Genomic DNA, 20,275 nt, shown 5'->3' on the forward strand with positions numbered 1-20,275 from the left:
GGGATTTGTTATATTTTGGCTGTAAATTTGTTTTTGTCCTACTCTACAACTATGGAAACAAAACTACATTTATTTATTTCTTAACTGAGAACTGATCTCGAAGCTGTTCTAAAATTGTATTTTTTTTCTGAAGAACGAAGATAAAGTCATAAAGGTTTTCAATCATACGTACTTTCAAGATTTTTGCTGCCAAAATGGCTGCTTCTTCGTCAAAAATGCAATTACCGTCTAACCTATTTAATCGTATTGGCCGTAACAAATCACATTATCTATTACATATCCATTACGAACTAAACAATAACAAATAGAATATAAGGCTGGTGAAATATCGACCGCGGTCGGTCGCTGGCCCCAGCGGGCACACAACGCAATCAGTGCGACCGGGTTCAGACATCCGGCCGACTCCCGCTTCCTGCGACACGTAGGAACTCTCACGGATACCAACACTCTAATAAACAAGTATTGTCGAACCAGTACATATCTGTACTAATATTATAAAGCTGGCGAGTTTGTTTGTTTGTTTGTTTGTTTGTTTGAACGCGCTAATCTCAGGAACTACTGGTCCCATTTGAAAAATTCTATTGGTGTTAGATAGCACATTTATCGAGGAAGGCTATAGGCTATAAATCATCACGCTACGACCAATAGGAGCAGAGTAGCAATAGACAATGATACAAAAACGGGGTAAAATTTGACCGATTCTCTCTTATGTGACGCAAGCGAAGTTGCGCGGGTCAACTATTGTTAATATAGAATTCCTGGATATGTCTAGTAGTTTCAATTCACTAACATTTTGTTAATAACGAGAAAGTATTGGTATCTATCTATCTATCGTATGGCTAGTGGACAAGATAGACAGATAGATAGATTGGTATACCATTGGCGGTGACGCTTTCAGGTTTTAGATTATCTTTCATAATAAAAAAAAGTACGAAAAGAAACCATATCCGAAATTATGCACTACAATTTAAATTTATTTTTAAATCCATCGAACTTTATTGTAAAGCTAATCATCAAAAAGACTAGTCTGGATTATGAAAAATATACCGTAGTTAGAACTGTATAATAATCTCGGTTCCATTCAAACCTAAAGCTACATTTTAATTGCCATAATTCTCAAATCACTTGCTACTAAGTTAGCAAGCAGCTGTATGCTTCGCATCCGCATCGTGCTTAAACGATTAACAGCCTAGAGTAATCGTACAGTCGCAGTTAACTAATCGCGTCGTCTGGACACGCCACTAGCTCCAGTAACTACCACTTATGCGACGGCTCAATGTAGCCAATGGCGAAGTTTTCTCATCATTTAACTTTCATTGCCGCTTTCCTGCACCGGCTACACAACTTTTACTAACTACAGCAGTTTATGTGCTTTTTTACAAAGCTTAAGCTTTAAAAACGCTTTTTATTGGCACAATGCAAGTTGGTATAGGGGAGAATTTTTACCTTTTATTTATTGTACCTTTGGTTACCAATAAACCCTAGCTCTTTATTTGTCTAAACTTTATTCTTTCGAAAGGGTAGATATCTGTGAATTTCTATAAAGAAAAAACTAACGTGGGTTTAAGAACTAGATAATTATCGATTGCTAAGAAAGAAAGATAGCGGTTATTTTTTAAGATTGCATCCGACGGTAATCCATCAACCTAATCTAAATAGAAAAAATCAAAAAGAAAGATAACCATCGATAGTATCTAGAAATATTTTAAATTCAGTAACTCCTAAAAACAACTTATACATGAAATAGCGAACGCAATACTACATTATTCACCTTGTTTTATTTGATGTTTTAGCTAGACTCCACCCAACAGGATTCTCAAGCCAAATATTTCATGGAGTAAGCTTTTTCTGTATATACTCTTATGTAAAGCCATGTCAAAGGCCTTTTCTGGCGGCTTGAACACCTTTGACACTAGGTTGACCACTAACCACACGACAGGGTAGAACAGTCCTTATAAATACTTATCAGTTCTCTCGCAGTACGAGTGTGCGTCAATGTGTAGTGTTAGAAAGTGTGCTGGATCGACCGGCCTGCCTGTATATGGCGCTAGGCTTTTCACTGCAACTGGAGCAGTCTGACTCACTGTGGTATATTTAGTTCGTGGTTTATTTCACTTAAGAGAGTGTGCTTTATTGATCTCTATAGCTAAGATATAAGATAAAGTTTTCATGTTTCATTAGTATGGCTGAAATGTTAGATCGAGATCTCATGTTTTGATTTAACGTACTAATTATGGGAGATTTTGATTGATGTTCAATTTCATAGCAGCGATCCTAAAGGCAAGCCAACTCTGCCAAAAACACATTGAGAAAAATGTTTTTTAACTAGATTGGCGTGATGTTTTGACTGCTAGTCATATTTCTATTTGAGAATTACTGTAAGAATAGTCTATCAAATCGTGGTTGATTTCGCAAGTATGAGTTTTGAATTGAAAGTTATGCGAGTCTCTACTATTAAAACGGAAGTTTTTGGCCCCTTCTATCTGTACGTCTAAATCTATACTAATATTATAAAGCTGAAGAGTTTGTTTGTTTGTTTGAACGCGCTAATCTCAGGAACTACTGGCCCGATTTGAAAAATCTTCTCTTTCAGTGTTAGATAGCCCATTTATCGAGGAAGGCTAAAGGCTATATATCATCACGCTACGACCAACAGGAGCAGAGTACCATAAAAAAATGTTACAAAAACGGGGAAAATTTGGATCCCTTCTCTGTTATGTGATGCAAGCGAAGTTGCGCAGGTCAGCTAGTAATGAAATAAAGCACTTACCTACAATGTATAAGTATTCACAAATAGTGCTATACTCAGTTAATCTGATTTGGCACCAGATGTGCATTCATTAATAAACTGCTAGATTGTGTTTGGCAATCGGTGAAAGTGTAATCTATCTCTAGTATCAACAAATAAACAACTAAGATAGTAGACAATTCACGTCTGCTTAGACGTACAATAGTCACGTTTCATCACTCAATGATGATCAGTTATAATGTGCAAAGATCAATAGCAGCACCTTTTATTAAAAGAAATAATTATTACTGAGCGCGACAGAATGGCTTCTTGACTAGCTGACTAGATTTACTATTAATTCTTAAAGAAATAGTAAACTTTTATAATACAGAACAAAATAATTGAAGTAGTGAATTAAGCTTATGAAGCCACAACATTTGTAAGTCAACCAAAATAAATGAAAAATAAACAAATGTGATAAATCCCATCCAGTATGTTACAGATATTTCAAAAGGAAAGGTAGGTTAATGAAACATTTGAAAAGTAATAAAGGAGATACTAAGGGTAACTCAATTAATAAACTTCGTTTAAGACGTAATTAATCAGACGCTACCAGTAGTTTTCGCCTCTTCACTTTGAAAACTTCTTGTACCGTATTTATATTTGAAAGTTCCCGATGTCAAGACTCAAAGACAAACTAAAACTCGGTGTCAAGTCTTTACAACTTAAAGGCTAACTGATCAAATTCTTAGTAGACAAAGATAGATATATAAACATAGTGGAAGTGAGAGAGAGATAGAAAGATATATAAGAGAGATAAGACATGGTTGCAAACGTATTAGTCTTGATGTATGACGATAAATTGAATCGTGATAAAGTTTTACTGTTGTTTGGTGTATCGTCAACCGCCTTAACAATTAAACTAGGTTTATGGTTTCAATTTCAGAGGAGGCTTCAAAACAGGGCTTAATATTAGCGCTAAAGTAATGATATAGGTTAAGCAATACAAACTCTTTTGCAGTATTTTGTTATCACTATTCTCTATCAATATCTATAAGTTCAACTTTGCAGAACACAGTCACTAATTTCAATCCTAACACGAATAAAAATACTACACATTTTATAACTCTTTAATACACTTACTATTTCACAAAATAATATTTATGTTTTTTATAACCCGTGATCTTAATAATGTTTACAAATAAAAACCGTAAACGCTTACATCGATAGCGCCATTACCGTTAATTTTCAACCGAAAATTCAATTTACAGAGCCCATTTAACGTAAAAAATACATTAGCAAAGAGTTTCAGAACAAACATCTATTGTAAAAAGCGTCTAAAAAGCTTTTTTGTGGGGTAATGGTTTCCCTGGAATAAATTTATTACAGCCTAACAAATTGTCGGGCCTATTTAATTTACCAAACATGTGAAAGGAGGTTTGGTTGCTTTATACATACGAATATTTTAGAGAAAATTACCCATTTAGTCAAAAACATGTTCATCGCTATTTAAAGGCTTTCATTTTATCGTTAAAAAACACATAAGTACAAGAACGTTTTTTAGTATAAACATTTCTGCCTAATTCCAAAATGAACAAGAGTGATTTTACTCAGTTCATCATCATCATTGGCCCGTGTCCATCTATTGCAGATGATTCAGGTGGTGTCAGACAGAGGAATATTGGTAAAGAAGGAATATCTTCGTAATTTGCTTAAAATGCCTACACAGTTACCTTAATGCTAATTTAAAAAACTAAAATAATATGCACCCCTTAAAATTTCCTAATGTTCGTATACATTTGTCCATTTTAAATCATATATTCGAGTACCTCATATGAGCATTTAGTACGGAATACGAGGTTTAAAGCAGATACAGCCCGTATTTCGCTGGCTCTTTACTTGAAAACTTGGTTATCGGCCAGTGGCAGTGCTCTCGAGGGAATTCACTAACGTTCGTAGCATAACTACTTCGTAATACTGTATATTGCCTAGTTAAAATGAAAAGCCAGCTTTATGGAATTCAAATCTAGATGTGAAATAACGTAATTATATGAACGGATCTGCTACCCATTTAGAAAATGTAATGAGGAACAATAATTAATCACTATATATTTTTTGTATTTTGAACAACGCTACAAACTGAAGCATTTTTAACAACACTGCTTTAAGATAACTATCTGATAAAATTTATCCGCATATACGCATCTAGTTTTTTTTTATCTATCTAGTTTTTTTAACCCTTTAATTTCCCATAGCTGGGCATAGGGAATGAGGTAAGGGTTAAACCTCCTGAAACAAAAGTCCTGGGTAATCTAACACTTATTTCATAACTGTGAAATAGACACTTAAAGTTGTAAATATGCACTGTACATAAATTAAATGCAAAACTCAATACTTTTTATAGTTACTTGATAGCGCATAAATTACTACCAACAGAAATTTTCTTTTTATGGGTCTGAAAACTCAGTAACAGACGCAAACAGCGATGCCCTCATAAAATGGGTCGCCGATATATCAGCGAGAAAAGTAGCGTTACAAGGGATTCTCATAGAATGGCTCGTACAATAGAGAACTTTTTAATAATATAACTTTTTTGTGAATGTCGGTGAAGGGGACTAGTTCATAACGAGATGATTTGTAGTACAATATTAAAAGTGAAATAAAGGTATGTGAAATAACTTGCAGATAGAATAAGGAGACATACATATGTGATAAATAATAGGTACATGTTGTAGGTTCCGTAAGTAGGTAACTTTAAAATCGTAGATCAATGATCCGTAGCTAGTACAACACTATTGTTTTATTTCAGCAAGTGTTTTAAAGCTCACGAGATAGTTTCAATCAAGCCAACTCGAAGTAGAAGTTCAGCGAAATTGCAAACCAACAGAAAATTGATATGATTAGAATCAATTTATTATACGTGATTTACTCTAGTCATATACTACCGAGAAATGGTCATGAAAACACATTTAAAACTTCAGTATTCCTACATACTCTATACAAAAGTAAGTCAAGAAAAACTCCACGCATACAAAAATTTTTTTTACAAACAAACAATGTTGAAAAGAAGAGATAATAAGAAAAGTTTTTCATTCAGACTTCAGAGACATCCGTGGACCGGAATGAGTTTGGAATTTTATTCCGGAATATTATATCTTTACTACAACAGTTTTGTAAAATAATAGCATGTGAAACAATGCTAACGACGGCCATTTGCATGATTATATTTTTAAATGCCTTTGTTTGAGATTATTTCATTTATTTAATGAGTTAAGTACGCTATTTTACTTTAATATTGCCTTGTTTTCACTTTTATTTTATATGCATATCTGCTCTACTTTGTAAATGAGATCATTTTTTTAAAACAGTGAGTCAGTATTTCCCTGCGTCTGTAATTTGATGGTTTAGTTAAAACTATAGGAAGCGAGCTTACGTTTATTTGATTTAAAAAAAACAAGCTTTATGATATGGCAAGTCATTGAATAAAACAAAACTGAGTTTACTTTATACAGAACAAAATACATCTTAACCTCAACTTCAAATACAAAAACCAATAGACACATACCACCATCTATTAACACTATTGCACTACAAATCTAAAAAGGGATTAAGTGCCATCTATTAAACAAACGAATAGCGTCCCAAAGCGCATTAGTTGGTCATAATCCGCGCTGGCCCAGTTCCCGACACGTCACAGTCACACATACGCCGCGGTAATTGCACATAACTGCAATCTATGTGCGACACGAGTTTTAGGTCGACGACATTGCTGCCTTAGTGGTAATTGCTTGCTAGTTTGTTTGTGGGTTATATTTAAACACAATTTTCGTAGAACTGGGTCGGGAATTTAGTCACCTTGCTAAAATCACGACTGAGACAAGTAGAATGTGTTTATTAAACTACTCTGATCCTGTTTCATTTCCTATGTTTATAACTTTATCTGGATAAAAGAATATGTAAATAATGGCCATTGTAAAAGTCTAGTAGTAACACACAACACAACACAAGTGCCATTGAGATCTAAACCACTTCAAACACACTTCAAACTATCCAAAATAATATCCCAAATTACGTCAGGTACAATTCATAAACTCATGGTGCGCAAAAAATCCTTTTTAATAAAATAAAATAAATATTAAAACCTCTAAATACCAAACAAACAGTTTCGAATTCCGAACGAACACTTTGCTGTCAACGTCAACTTGTCAAATGCACTGCAGCGAGAGCGGCGAACGCTTTTCAAAACAAAATTTATTTACAAATATCGTATTGGGAATATTATAGTGATGTTGCGGTTATCCGGCCACGTTCTCAGAGGTATATCAGTCAGGTAAATGTTATAGATATCTAAGAATTCCTCAGAAGCAGTCGGCATAAATAAATTGCAAGAATTGATTGTCACATCAACTATATGTATGGGTCAATTTATGGAACATACGTTACTAAAAGCGAATCAGGTATTCACTGCATTATTTGTAGTCTAGAAATAAGTACGAAAACGTTTTTCAAATTCCCGAATCATCATAATATCTTGAAATCAGTCCTTCTTCTTTTTACGAACAATCAACAACTATATATTACTTCTAAGGATCCCTAATGATTTCAGAATATTTTTTACATGTACATATTGTTTGTGTTTATACTGAATTTCCGACTATTGTACCACATAATCAAGCCAAAAGTAATAACAGTCTAGATTTTGGCTGTATCTAGGCGACATAGCTACATTAATGAATAGTTATTTGGTAGTAAACGATAAAGCTTGCGTTGAGCACCCACGTTTGTAACGACGGCACATACAGTGCGGTATCTACGTTTTAATTGTTATATGTAACTTTATTGTTGCATACATATAAATGTTTGTTGAAGTTTCGTTGCTGTGTTATCGGTGTCTAGTGCGATTGTATGGATATTATGATTTTAATACAGTTTAGTTATTTCAGTTTAATTACTACTTTGTGACTACGGTTGATGATAAAGTTCTGTACTAAGTACGCTTAAAGATTATTTCAAATTAAAAATGGATGCGAAAGATAAAATGGAAGAAATTTTGGCACGAAAAAAGTGGATACCTTCGCTCAACGGTGGGACACCACAAGCGGCTGAAATCAGAAACCACTAAAAATGTTTCTTTCTTCTAAATTCAGTGATAACTTTATAAAATACCTTTTATCTAAATAAAATGACTGCATACAACTCGTAATTAGCTCCGAACTTCTATTTTAATTATATTTCATCTGTTTTAAACTTTTGCCAAATAATTTACACGATTACATAATTTCATCGACTCAGTCACAAATTACCGAAAGCTGAATCAACATCCGATATCAGAACACCTACCGATACAATTTCACAGTGATTAGACAATTAAATTATTTCCCCCCAACGCGTCATATGTCCCATCAAACAATGTGTTGATAACAGGATATAATTGGAGCTAATTACACTGTAATCACAAGATTAGTTTGACGTCTTCAGACAGTATTGAGTAGGTGGAGTGTGTAATTCAATTTAGATGGGGTTGTATAGATTTTGGGGTAGGATAAATATAGATTTTGAGTAATTATAATCACGTATTTGGTGCGTGATTAAATAATTTAATGATAGTATATGGTTATTTTAATGACTAGTGTAATTGGCAGACATTTAGGACTGAAATTTACACAAAACTTCAATGAATTACATGTTACAGTTAAAAACCCTATTCTAGATATTAAAGAACGTGTTTCCCTAGTTAGAAATAGTTTTGTAACATATACACTTGAGCTTCCAACTCTTTTAACCTCTGAGTACAAACACGCGAATCACTTTGCCTATTGGCGAAAACCATTTACTCGTATTTCTTTAAACCTATCGCGAACAGTCTGATATAAAATCTGGAGGGGACTATGTTATCCAGCAGTTTGGCACTTAACCAATCTTAACATAGATATTTCACTTCCAAATTACACATTAACAAGTAGCTCATGTTCAAGATTTCACGGAAAGCGTTATATTAGTTAAACAGCGATCATTTACTTTGTTTGACAAATATCCCGGTACGTGTGTGCTTCTACGAACGCAACATAACGACGCCATTTGCCGAGGGTTCCTGAATATAATGTTATTATTATAGTTAAGGCTCATATACATACATAAGAGGCACTTATTTTTACGACTTACTGCAAATTTTCATCCCCTATTTCAAGGAGGTGGTTTAATTTACGAGCTGGTTTAGTATGATACGTACCTGGTCTTGCACTATCTAATCTATCTATCTGCAAAATTACATCAAATTCTAGTAGCTATGAAATTGATACAGACCAGAACGCCGCAATACTGTCGCATTTGTAATATTTGTATAAGTACGGATACTCGTAAACAGTAAGCATGTATGATATAAGGAAAGTAGCTTCTAAGGGATCGCAATTTTGAAAACAAGGTGCGATTTTAAGTAGTACACCAGAAAGCGTTCTTCTCTTAACAAGAATAATATAAACGTAGCAATATTTCCACTTCTTAACTGTCACTAACCTATAAATAAATAACAAAAACCTTCTAAGAAGGAAAAGCCCATTAAAAATCCAAGAGCCCGTTAAACCTCTTTAAGATTTAAAACGAATTTCACTGAGACTTAAAAGTGATACATAATTAACATCTTTCTAATTTCGCAGAAACGACACGACGGGTATTAAGAACATCCTGTATCATGTCAAAGACCAACATTGGAGGAGTGAAATAACGCATTGTAATGTGCCCATGTTGTGTGAGACTACGAAGAGAAATGCGTCGAACAAACCGTCCCCTAAAGGGCCCTCTAAAGCACCCCCTATCTACCCCCATGGAGGGAAGGCGTACAAATTGTCGGAATATCGGAAATATTCACCCTTCCATTACCCAGGACAGGTAAAGGATTTAGATATTTTCGGAGTAATGTTTCTAATAAAGGCTATTAAGTTCTGATTACGTGTTTGCTGTCTTTCTTGTACTACAGTACTATCTCTACAGCTTTTTGTACACATGCAAACGTTTTAATAATGATTGTTGGATAAGGCCTCAAACTTCTGTTGAAATAGAAATCATTTATGATTTTTGACCGTGGCATAGGATAGTCATCTATCCTATCCTAACCAGCCAATTTAATACAAAAAGTACAGTCGAATTGAGATCCTTCTCCTTTTTTGAAGTCGGTTAACTATAACAATATTATGTAATTTTAATGAAAGACAGTCGTTGCATACTCGTAAATAACATATTATACCAGATATAAAGCTTCTATGTAGCAGAATAACACTCTACCACGAGATCGCTTTAATATGTTAATACTTGTAGCACTCAGTACCGAGTCTAGCTGAGTTGGCGCCTGCGGTCACATCCCGCAATACGTGCCGACGAAATGTAACAAACATGCATTAGTTAAACACACTTGTAATTTACAAGCTCTATTTAAAAATAACTACCTATATTTACTTCGGTCAATGAATAATAAATTATAACTATACATTGCAGGAACATTATGCTCTTCATAGTCTTCATTATATAGTTACAACTACTAAATAACATTTAGGGCCGGTTATATTACTTATGGATTACTTATACAGACAGATTATATTATTAGATGTAATTTTGACAGCTGTTAAATTTGCTATTATTTAATCTAGCAGATAGGTTAAGTGGCACTTATTCAAAAGCTATGGAACTGGCCCTTAAGATTCAGATTACTAGAAATTAAATATACGTAGTTTTCAAATTCGATTACAGCATACTTCATTCAACCTACAAAACTTACATAATTTAGTTTTCCAACTTTCTAAAACATTTATTACTACTATAGAAACAAACTTTATTATTTAATTACATAGAATATAGAAATTCTTTAGAAAAATCAGCTTTTAAAGTTCAATCTGGAGAGCACGGCTCGAGGGCTCTCGTTCAGTTTTATATGAGCCAAGAGCTTGGGTGCTTCACCAAGATAAAGTTTTCCTTCACAATGGATAATAGGTGGAAAACTAAAAAGTTTTTAACTCTATAGGCAATTTAATTATGCTTTTTTTGTATTAACTTTTGATAACTTCGTCCATGTTTAAAGATTTACTGGAGTAAAACTATAGTAGTTAATCTAGGTTACAAACAATATGTACCTATGCCATTTTTCATTGAAATCTGTTCAGTAGCTTTTGCATGAATGAGTGGCAAATATGAACTAACAAACTTTAATACCTATAGGACTTTGCAAAAATATTGATTTTATCTATTCAGGGGAGGTTTTTAATACTTTTTCGATAACCTACTATTGCATTTTCAGTCACAATAAAACAAAATTTATTTCACATATTATCGAAAGCCAAAACAATACATGTACAATTTAGGATTTATCGCAAAAAACTAAACTCGTAAGCAATGATTTACGGCGACGGTTCCCACTTTGTATATACGAATTTGGTGTGTACATAATAATTCATGAACATGATTTATAGCTCCACTCGGCAACATATGTGACTCCGCGTCGACATACCTATATACACGTAAATCTTATTTACCAACACTCTTGCCAAAGGAAAATAGCTCATAAGTATTTTAGAACAACGTAGATCACTTTGTTATGCACACAGTGGGCCAAATTATAAACAATTGTAGCCAAAATATCTTGCGATATGAATAATAGTAAACACTGTTTTGTTTCACAAGTACTTTGGCACAGTGTTTCGCATGACCTGAACTTAGTCATAATTTTGTTTAATAGCTTGTTTAATGTTTTAAGTGTTAATTTAAAATAATTAGATGTGTTGACCAGTACTTTATGATAGGTGGTGAAAATTTTCAACAACAATAATTAACGGGCTTGTTAAATGTACGAATATTTAGCTATGCCACCAGCCAGCGTTATATTAACTCATCAGGCAATTTCAAAACTTAAAAAGTTGCATTGAATTTTGTTGTAATGTTCAGTGGTAGAGCTTTTCTGAGGAAAAAATATTGCGAAAATATTTTGGTTTGAAATACTGGTGTTAAATATTGGAAATCTTTACTTAAACGTTCCAGTCACGTGAAGATGGATATTGACAAAAGGGATAGCGAATGAAAAAGGGAATGCTGAAGGGACGCCCAAAGGGACATCACTGATTTTACCGACGTTAACCGTCAAAAACTCTGACCCTTTTTCTTTGTGACTCGCATTTTTAGATATACCTATGTATAAATAATGGTGGGACTTTTACACATGATGTTATATGGCTTTTACGAATTCTTACAACAAAAGTCGCTGTAAAAAGTCGTCTCTGTGTCAACAAATCAGCCTAAGTGTATCCACTGTGCAAAAATATGTTAACATTTTAAATCTGATTGATAATGATTGAAAATTTACTGGTACTCTACTCCTATTGGTCGTAGCGTGATGTTATATAGCCTAAAGCCTTCCTCGATAAGTCGTATATTCAACACAAAAAGCACCAAAAACTTTTTTAATTCAAACCAGTAGTTCCTGAAGTAAACGCGTTCAAACAAACAAACCCTTCAGCTTTATAATACTAGTATAGACTTTAACCGACGTCTGACACCGGACCCTACATAATTTAACCTACAAATAGAACAGTTTGGAATTAATCTCCGGTACAGAACTACATTAATCCGGGCCGGTGGTGGACTGAGGAATTAATCGGGTACAGGCGTTACACGCTCCAGAATCACACGACTCGATAGTCCTAGCCTAATGAGTTTACTACTTGTTTAGGGTTGAATGACCCTAAAGATAATATTCTCGTATGATATTAATGTTATAATCTCTGTGGACCCGTTTTTAATAGATACCTTTGTATACATAATATTATTATAATAGTTTAGATATTCAGGGACCAACAGGTAAACCAAAAGGTAAACTTTTGAATTCAAATCAACTAATTTGTAATTTGACGGATTTGGTTTCCAGTGAGATTTCCTCTGAAAACCATAAGTTTGCATGAGATGTCAGGATTTTAAGCAAACGAATGTTTGTCGGGCGTGGAGATAAAATAAAATGGATTAAATAGTGAGACTGATGTTTGCACGCAGTGTAACCTGCGCCCAAAAGTCAGGGATATCCTATTATTTAATAAATATTCTGAAGATAAAATATAAAAGTTGTGGTCTAATAATATGAACATTCTTACTTAATAGGTACAAAAATGTAACCCTCAAGATATCAAATACCAATACTCGATTCGCCAAAATTGCCTATCACCGTGTTCAAATATTTTTTACGGCAACCCTATCCGGTTTCCAATTACGGTACGGAATTGAGCGTTATCCGGGAATCTAGGCAACGTGAGGTCCGCTCCCGGAGTCCCTTATCAGTCCCACAGATTGCAATACAGGGTTATTTGAGTCCAAGTAAATAACTTTCACTCGTAATTTCTACATTAAACTGAGGCTGTAATACTATTTGATAATATCTTATTGGAAATTGTAATGTCATGAGTTTACTAATAGGTTTGTTATTTTCGTGATTTGGTTATGGTTTTCAAACTTTGTATTTATATTATATCGATAAGCCGTAACATATTCTACTTTTATAACGAGGTCCTGAGTTCGAGTCCCAGGTTGAGCATTGTTAATCGTTTGTGTATTTTGGTTTATTAATCCTACATAACGAAATGTGCGATATAGACTACAACTCTACGTAATACATTTCAGAAATTCCCTTCAAAATCTATATATATATATTAATCCTTTCGTAGGAACTGTTTAATATATCTGTTACACTGTCCAAATATTTGTCCTGTTCAACCCAGTCATGATTAACAAACATTCCCTCGCGTTCATAGTACACAATATATAATATTTCAGTACAATATTAGGAATAATAGTTTGAATAATGAAGCGTTAAATTACAATCAAACTTCAACTACATATATCTCTATGAAACTGAATATCAATTTATACTTATAAATGCAAAAGTTTTGAATGGATGTTTTTCATCAATCACGCCAAAGCTACTAAAAGGGTGATGATGAAATAACACACACAGATAGTCTTTATTATCCCGGGAACATATTTTAACACGAACAATGTCACGGGCAGAAGCAAGTATCACAAGTATGGAACATACACTATTGTAATTGTAACGTTATCGGAATCCATTCACACCCAAAGGGTAAATATTTACATTGGAACAATACCAACAAGTCCAAATTTAACTAAAATTATCATAACGTCCAAATAAAACATACATTTTTAAACAATCAACTGAACAACAATGGAGCGAAAATGTTTCGTTTAAAATAAAACATTTATTCGAAAAATCGTATGTCCATCTTAATTGAGTTTTTAATCGAATACAGTTGCGTTCTCGATGCGTATTTTAATTCGATATTCATTCGAATGTCCATATAAATGGCTGGCAATTATAAATAGTACACCACGTGTGAGCCGCCCCGGGCGATATTTGCTGAACAATTCTCTTTATATTTCGATAATAATATAATACAAATTGTTTTATTTATTACGGCGATATATTATTTTTCTTATTCAGCAGGCAATTATAATAAAACTAGTGGGTTTCTCTCGCATACTTTCATTATATATCAACCTAAAGGTTGATTAATAGGAATATCCTGTACCTACATGTCTTGTATAATCCCATGGTAAACTACCTCAATATAAGTACAGCTGTTTAGACGGGGAAGCGTATAACTTTCGCATTTATAAATAAGAAACTCAGTCGGTCTATGTATTATTATGGATAGTCTACTACTAAACTAGTTTTCTCTAAAACTAATTAACCTTATGGTTCCCATGACAATTAATACCAGGGAAAAAACATTCCAATCCTTGAATTATCATTGTTTTTGTACTTTCAGAGTACTGCAGAATGGGTGGTTGCTCGTTTGGATGATCTCGTGAACTGGGGACGAAAAGGATCCATATGGCCACTGACGTTCGGCCTGGCCTGTTGTGCTTTAGAAATGATGCATTATGCTGCTCCCAGGTATTTTTTAAAATTGAACTAGGTATTGTAAAGTCAGGCATTTTCAGCTTCGTTGCTTAAATGGAGCCGACGTCTAGTATAACAAGATTGTGCATTAATTCTTCCAAAGTGCGGCCGATAGAACATAAACCATTTTTAAGCATGTGGCCTCACAATACCTGTAAATAGTATCATGCCGTTGTTATTCTATAGCGCGATGCCTGAACTTCAAGCAAAGTCTATCGAGCATCGGACTTTACTTCTCTCTCAACTTTACTTAAACAATCATCCAATATCTAACTTAAACTCTCCATACAACAAATAACCTGAACAGATTAATAACAAACATCTAGAACAATGTGATCACAGCTGGCTGGTTGCGGTATCGCTGTAACAGATACGGCATCGTTATACTATAGGAGACGAGCGACCGCCACGCGTCGTCGCTTCTCGTTATAATCGCGCTAATAAATTGTTGCACATTAGTCTTTGATAAATGCATGGATATTTTTTTGTTGTGCATTCTGTTGGTTAATTCTGTCAAGTTGAAGGATGATGCTACTCTATATACTTCATTTTTCCAAGATCGCTTTTTTTGGGGGGCGTTCTGCTACAGCCGACAAAAGTTTCTTGAAAAAAAACTATAAAATTCGAAAAAAAGTTTATAAACATATGCTAAGTCCTATTTGTGAACATGTCATTGCTAACATTGGTCCCGCCTAAAAAGTAACCTTATAAATCGATAGTATAGGGAACAGAAATACTTTATGTAGGAGGTAGTAGAGCTTGATTAAAGCGAGCAAGATGAACCAAAAGAAAATACAAATACACAAAGATCCTATTGCTTCGCAAAGGGCACAAAAACAATTGTATTACTGGAGACAGTATCCGAGTTGTTTTTACAAACGGTTCTAAAAGAAAACCATTCAGTATACCGTTACCTGTTTTTGTATAGCTAACGGAACAAAAGCAAGCGGACAAATTGTACCTATTTATTGTCATCAGTTCGTAGTATACAAAGAAACCTTGGAAAGGACTTGGAAAACCGTAACATTTATTTTGTTGTTCCCTTTTTACTTTAAATTAAAGGAAAACCCACGCTTTGTCAAATTTCCGTTCCATTAAATCGCTAGGAGTTGGGTACGTCTAAAGCAGTACCTGTTCTCTACCTTTGTTCTTAAATGAATGGAGCGTCTCCGAACATTAAAGGTTAAGACACGACATTTCATATCAAATGTCAATCGAACGCCAATGGGTTACACTCAAATTACTTGAAATCCCGATCAACTTTTACACGAGTCATTTTATTGCGTTCAAGCTTCGTTTTATTGTTCTCATTACGGTTGACAGTCATTCCAATTACTGGAATCCCCAGAGTATTCTTTTATTTTTTATTTGAATACATTTTGATGTGATTCTGCACTTAGGCTTTATTGTCTTTGATTGACGTTCTCTGATTTTTGCGATTCGAAAAACATTAGCCGAATGAAATTATTCTATCTTTCACATAAAATAAAATTGGAACGCAGAACGAGTTTATAATTTTTTTGTATTAGGTTCTTTCTTTTCTTTTTTATAAGACAACTCCCGCACTAAGAACTCTTGTGTCGCGAGGACTTTTACAAACATACAAACAACTGACACAAAGTACTACCAGACCCGACACAATTATTTGTGGATCGAATTGTTCCGTGTGGGAATTGAACTCACGGTTTCCCGATGCAAAGGTAGCCATGTAAACCACGGATGCAGTCAAACACATGAAAAGAACAATAAACAATATTTTTTCTCAATTTTAAATCTCTTTCCAGATACGACATGGATCGTTACGGCATGGTGTTCCGCGGGACTCCTCGGCAGACTGACGTGATCATAGTAGCAGGGACGGTCACTAACAAGATGGCGCCCATCCTCCGCAAGACGTATGACATGATGCCGGACCCCAAGTGGGTGGTGTCTATGGGCAGCTGCGCTAACGGCGGAGGATACTATCATTATACCTATTCTACTGTTCGTGGTTGCGATAGGATTGTTCCGGTGAGTATTACTGTTCTAAAATGCTTACATAAATAGGTGAAGGTAACCCGTGGAAATTGCGAAAAAGTATTATCTGTATCATACCCAAGTTTGCCACTCAGTGAATTTAAATGAATGTTAAAAATCTCGCATTACAATCTCACAGTCAATGTCATTATTATCAAAGTAATGGTTACCTACTAAATTACCTCTCCATGCTGTCACATATTGGCATAACTGAAACCATCACCTAAATCTAGAGTTTATTAGCAAAGGTGAAAGTTTATCTATTCAGTGTGGTGGACTCAAAAGTCTAATCTTTCTCTCAGGAGAAAACCCTATTAGGACATGACGTGAGAATACAATTTATTAATTTTAATCTCTTTAAAAATTGCTTTTTTATCTTCTACATGTGTATTTCAGGTGGACATCTACGTGCCTGGTTGTCCACCGACCGCCGAAGCACTCCTGTACGCGATGTTACAGCTACAAAGAAAAGTCAAACGCATGCAAGTCGTTCAGAACTGGTACCGCCATTGATTTTAAAAGGAAAGTATTGTTTTTCATACAAATTATTTATTATTTCTTCCTTTCTTACTTATTGTTGTAGTTGTTATAAATTGGTTGATGTTTTGTACTCTTAATTAAAGCTTGTTTGTTTATTTGGTCTAATTAATGTTTTTGTTCGTGACCCTATTTTAATAGCTCCTCTTGTTTCGTAGTAAACAGGCTACTTGAATCTACTGTGAATAATAAAAGAGAAGCAGTGAGAAAGCCTTTGAGGGCTATAAAATATATATGTCCTTTGAAACATATTCCAAAACTTATTAAGGGTTTCTGGGCTCGTCAAGATCTATCTACATTATTATTTTACATTTTTTGTCCTAAACTTCTAACTTGATAATAATCGTATGATGAGCGATAATTACTAACAGAATTCTATGCTAAAAGTATTTTAAAACCAAAGCCTCATGTAGGTACTACCAGCAGTCTACTCAAATAAGGCTTTTCAGGAAATCCAAGGCGACATAAATTTTCGTTTCGCATAAATTTAGAGCCTTTCCTGTTTCCGTAAATCATTGTGAAAGGAATGCGACTAGGAAATTAGAATGAGATCGAAACGCGATGTAATTTGCACCTCACTCAAACAAGATCCTCTTGTTATCGACCGAGCTATCTGGGCGTGGTGTTGACCCGGACGACTGTTTACAAATCATCCTGGAATTGGGGACTAATGATAGGATACTATGGAATTTTGTTAAGCTTCTTGTATACTTAGAATTCACGGGTTCTGTACGTATGAATTTTCAAAACTAGTTATTGTGAATGTAGAGAAAATATTGTTGATACAAAAAGCCGACGTTTATGGTGATTTATAATTACACGGGAGTGGACTACTCGCTGTACCTTTGTCTACTTGGCATTTTTTCACTAGAACTGTTACAACGTCAGTGCTATCACAAACTTGTAACGCAAAAGTTTAAAGTTATACTTATACCTGTGTAGGTTAAAGCAAAGAAGTAAGCTCTCATTTCATTACTACCATTGAAGCAAAGAACGTACAACTTATTACTTTATCAACAATTACACAATTTATACTTTCTGCAGCACAAACTTACCTACATCTAAAACAGGCTTTTATACCTATAAAAACGTTTTTATATCAATAAGCCGGGTTCATTGAAAGAGCAATAGATCATGTCGCGCATACCGTGTCGCTTTACTCGTGGTCACGTTCGCGACACGTGCCCGGAGTACGCACTATTGTCGGGAAGCAAGCCTTCGTATTTATGTGGATACACGGAGCTTTTTTTAGATAGAAATACATAGCAATATGGCTGACTTTAAAAAATTTTGATTTGATTGGCCATAGCTAGTTTCTGCTCATGGTTCACTTCGCGTTACTTTTATCTAAGCTGTATCCTTTTCAACGTATTACCCATCTCTCTGCCTAAAATCTAAGTAGGTTTAGCCATTTTGGCTAAAACAACAAAACGTAAATATATACACAATATAGAACTTCAATTCGCATTTTGTACACTGGACAATCTGCTACGAATCCTATGTTTCTTTAGAATGATTAAGTTTCAGGAGACAGCGTCCTTTTTAGTACGTTGTATGCACCGTTTTCAATGAAAATCCAAGGTTATAGTGCCACATATTTAGAAAATTCTATATTATCTACAAACTGTTAGAAGATAAACTCCTCAAAGCTCTCAGCTCATCTTCCATTAGCATACGAGGTGACATATTTCCATCTAAGACGTGGCTTAAAAATGATTCTCATTACATCAAGCCGTGGATAAGCCGGTCGCTGCGGTCGGCTTACGCCCGGAGCGAGTGCAAAACTTTACCCGCTCTCGTTTTGTTTATGTTTATATTGTGAAAATTAATGCCAAGTTATGATTGGTTGGGCTATAAAAGCTTTACGCCTGAGTTAATACTTGTATTTCAACGCTTTGTTCGTGATTTCGATGCGTGGTCTATATTAGGTACGACTATCCAATGTGCATGGTTTTTATAAATTGTAGACTGCCTTTAGACTATAGAAATTTTCACTTAGTATATTACCACCGATTTGCAATACAGATTCAATGAACATAGTCCGTCGTAAGCTCATACTACTGACTCTAGTGAACGAAATCTTTGAGAAAAAACATATTTGGAAAGGAGTAAAGGTGATAGACACCTAACAAAAACGCCGTCCATCTGTTCTGTCACCTCTTCAACCTCTTTTTTAATTATTTTACTTTGTCACAGCGGCTTGCGACTACATTCAGACACTTAAACTTATTTCGCGCGTGCTTTAAACTAATGACTGACTTATGTGCATTGCGACACCACCGCAGTATTTTTTTATAGCAATTATCTTTTAAATATACGTTTTAGCATCAAAGTGTAGTAATACAAAAACGGTGCTAATAGCGTTTGAACATAAAGGGTGGTAAACCTTCAACACGGTACCTACGAGCGACGTCGCTGATAAATGTAGAGTACTAGGTGTATTCACTAAGTTCTAACCTTTCAAATATTTAGTTTTATACCTAAAATTAGGTCTTTAGAATATTATTTAATAATCTAAGCAAACAAATATTAATATTTGAAAATTAGCAATGAAAATTATATTCATCGCAAAAATGTACTTACAGCGTAACAAGTTGATCAAAATTAGTAATTAATAATCCTTACTGATAATTTGAATAACGCTAAAGAATCAAATACTTTCAAAACGCATTTATAAACGTTAATACTTTAAATGATTTGTAGTTCGGATGTCAAAATGAAATGCCATCAAAAACATCCTGTAAAAAACCTCAAGTCTCGCAGCGTAAAAAGTGGTGAGATCTATGTAATACCAAGTCGATTAATCTGTTTAGTCTCTACTGAAAGGACCTTCTGTCTTAAGTTATTACATAAGTTATTATCATGCCAATATTAAAAATATTTCACGTTTAAAACAAATAAATCGACCTGGCCATCGCATGATTTGATTATTAGCATGTACCACACTGCACAGCACGACGGGCCAGCAACCGAAATCCTCACTAGGGTCCTTCCGAATATAATGATTGAGATGAGTATCTTAAAGAAATTAATGCTCCTGAAATTTT

At 34.4% G+C, this 20,275-nt stretch overlaps 2 protein-coding genes across 5 annotated transcripts in view; one reads left to right on the plus strand and one right to left on the minus strand.

Moving 5' to 3' along the window:
* Positions 1 to 20,275, minus strand: part of KrT95D (phosphofurin acidic cluster sorting protein KrT95D) — a 183,599-nt gene that overhangs the window by 29,994 nt on the left and 133,330 nt on the right. The gene's annotated exons all lie outside the window — the stretch shown is intronic.
* Positions 6,396 to 18,192, plus strand: LOC142981325 (NADH-quinone oxidoreductase subunit B 2-like). Its single transcript, XM_076127162.1, has 5 exons — positions 6,396 to 7,058; positions 9,382 to 9,613; positions 14,542 to 14,669; positions 16,460 to 16,685; positions 17,088 to 18,192. Exons 1-5 carry the CDS (start codon positions 7,015 to 7,017, stop codon positions 17,202 to 17,204), a joined length of 747 nt encoding a protein of 248 aa, XP_075983277.1. The 5' UTR covers positions 6,396 to 7,014; the 3' UTR covers positions 17,205 to 18,192.

The sequence above is a fragment of the Anticarsia gemmatalis genome, chromosome 19 (genome assembly GCF_050436995.1).
Source record: "Anticarsia gemmatalis isolate Benzon Research Colony breed Stoneville strain chromosome 19, ilAntGemm2 primary, whole genome shotgun sequence".
NCBI classification, from domain to species: Eukaryota; Metazoa; Arthropoda; class Insecta; order Lepidoptera; family Erebidae; genus Anticarsia; species Anticarsia gemmatalis.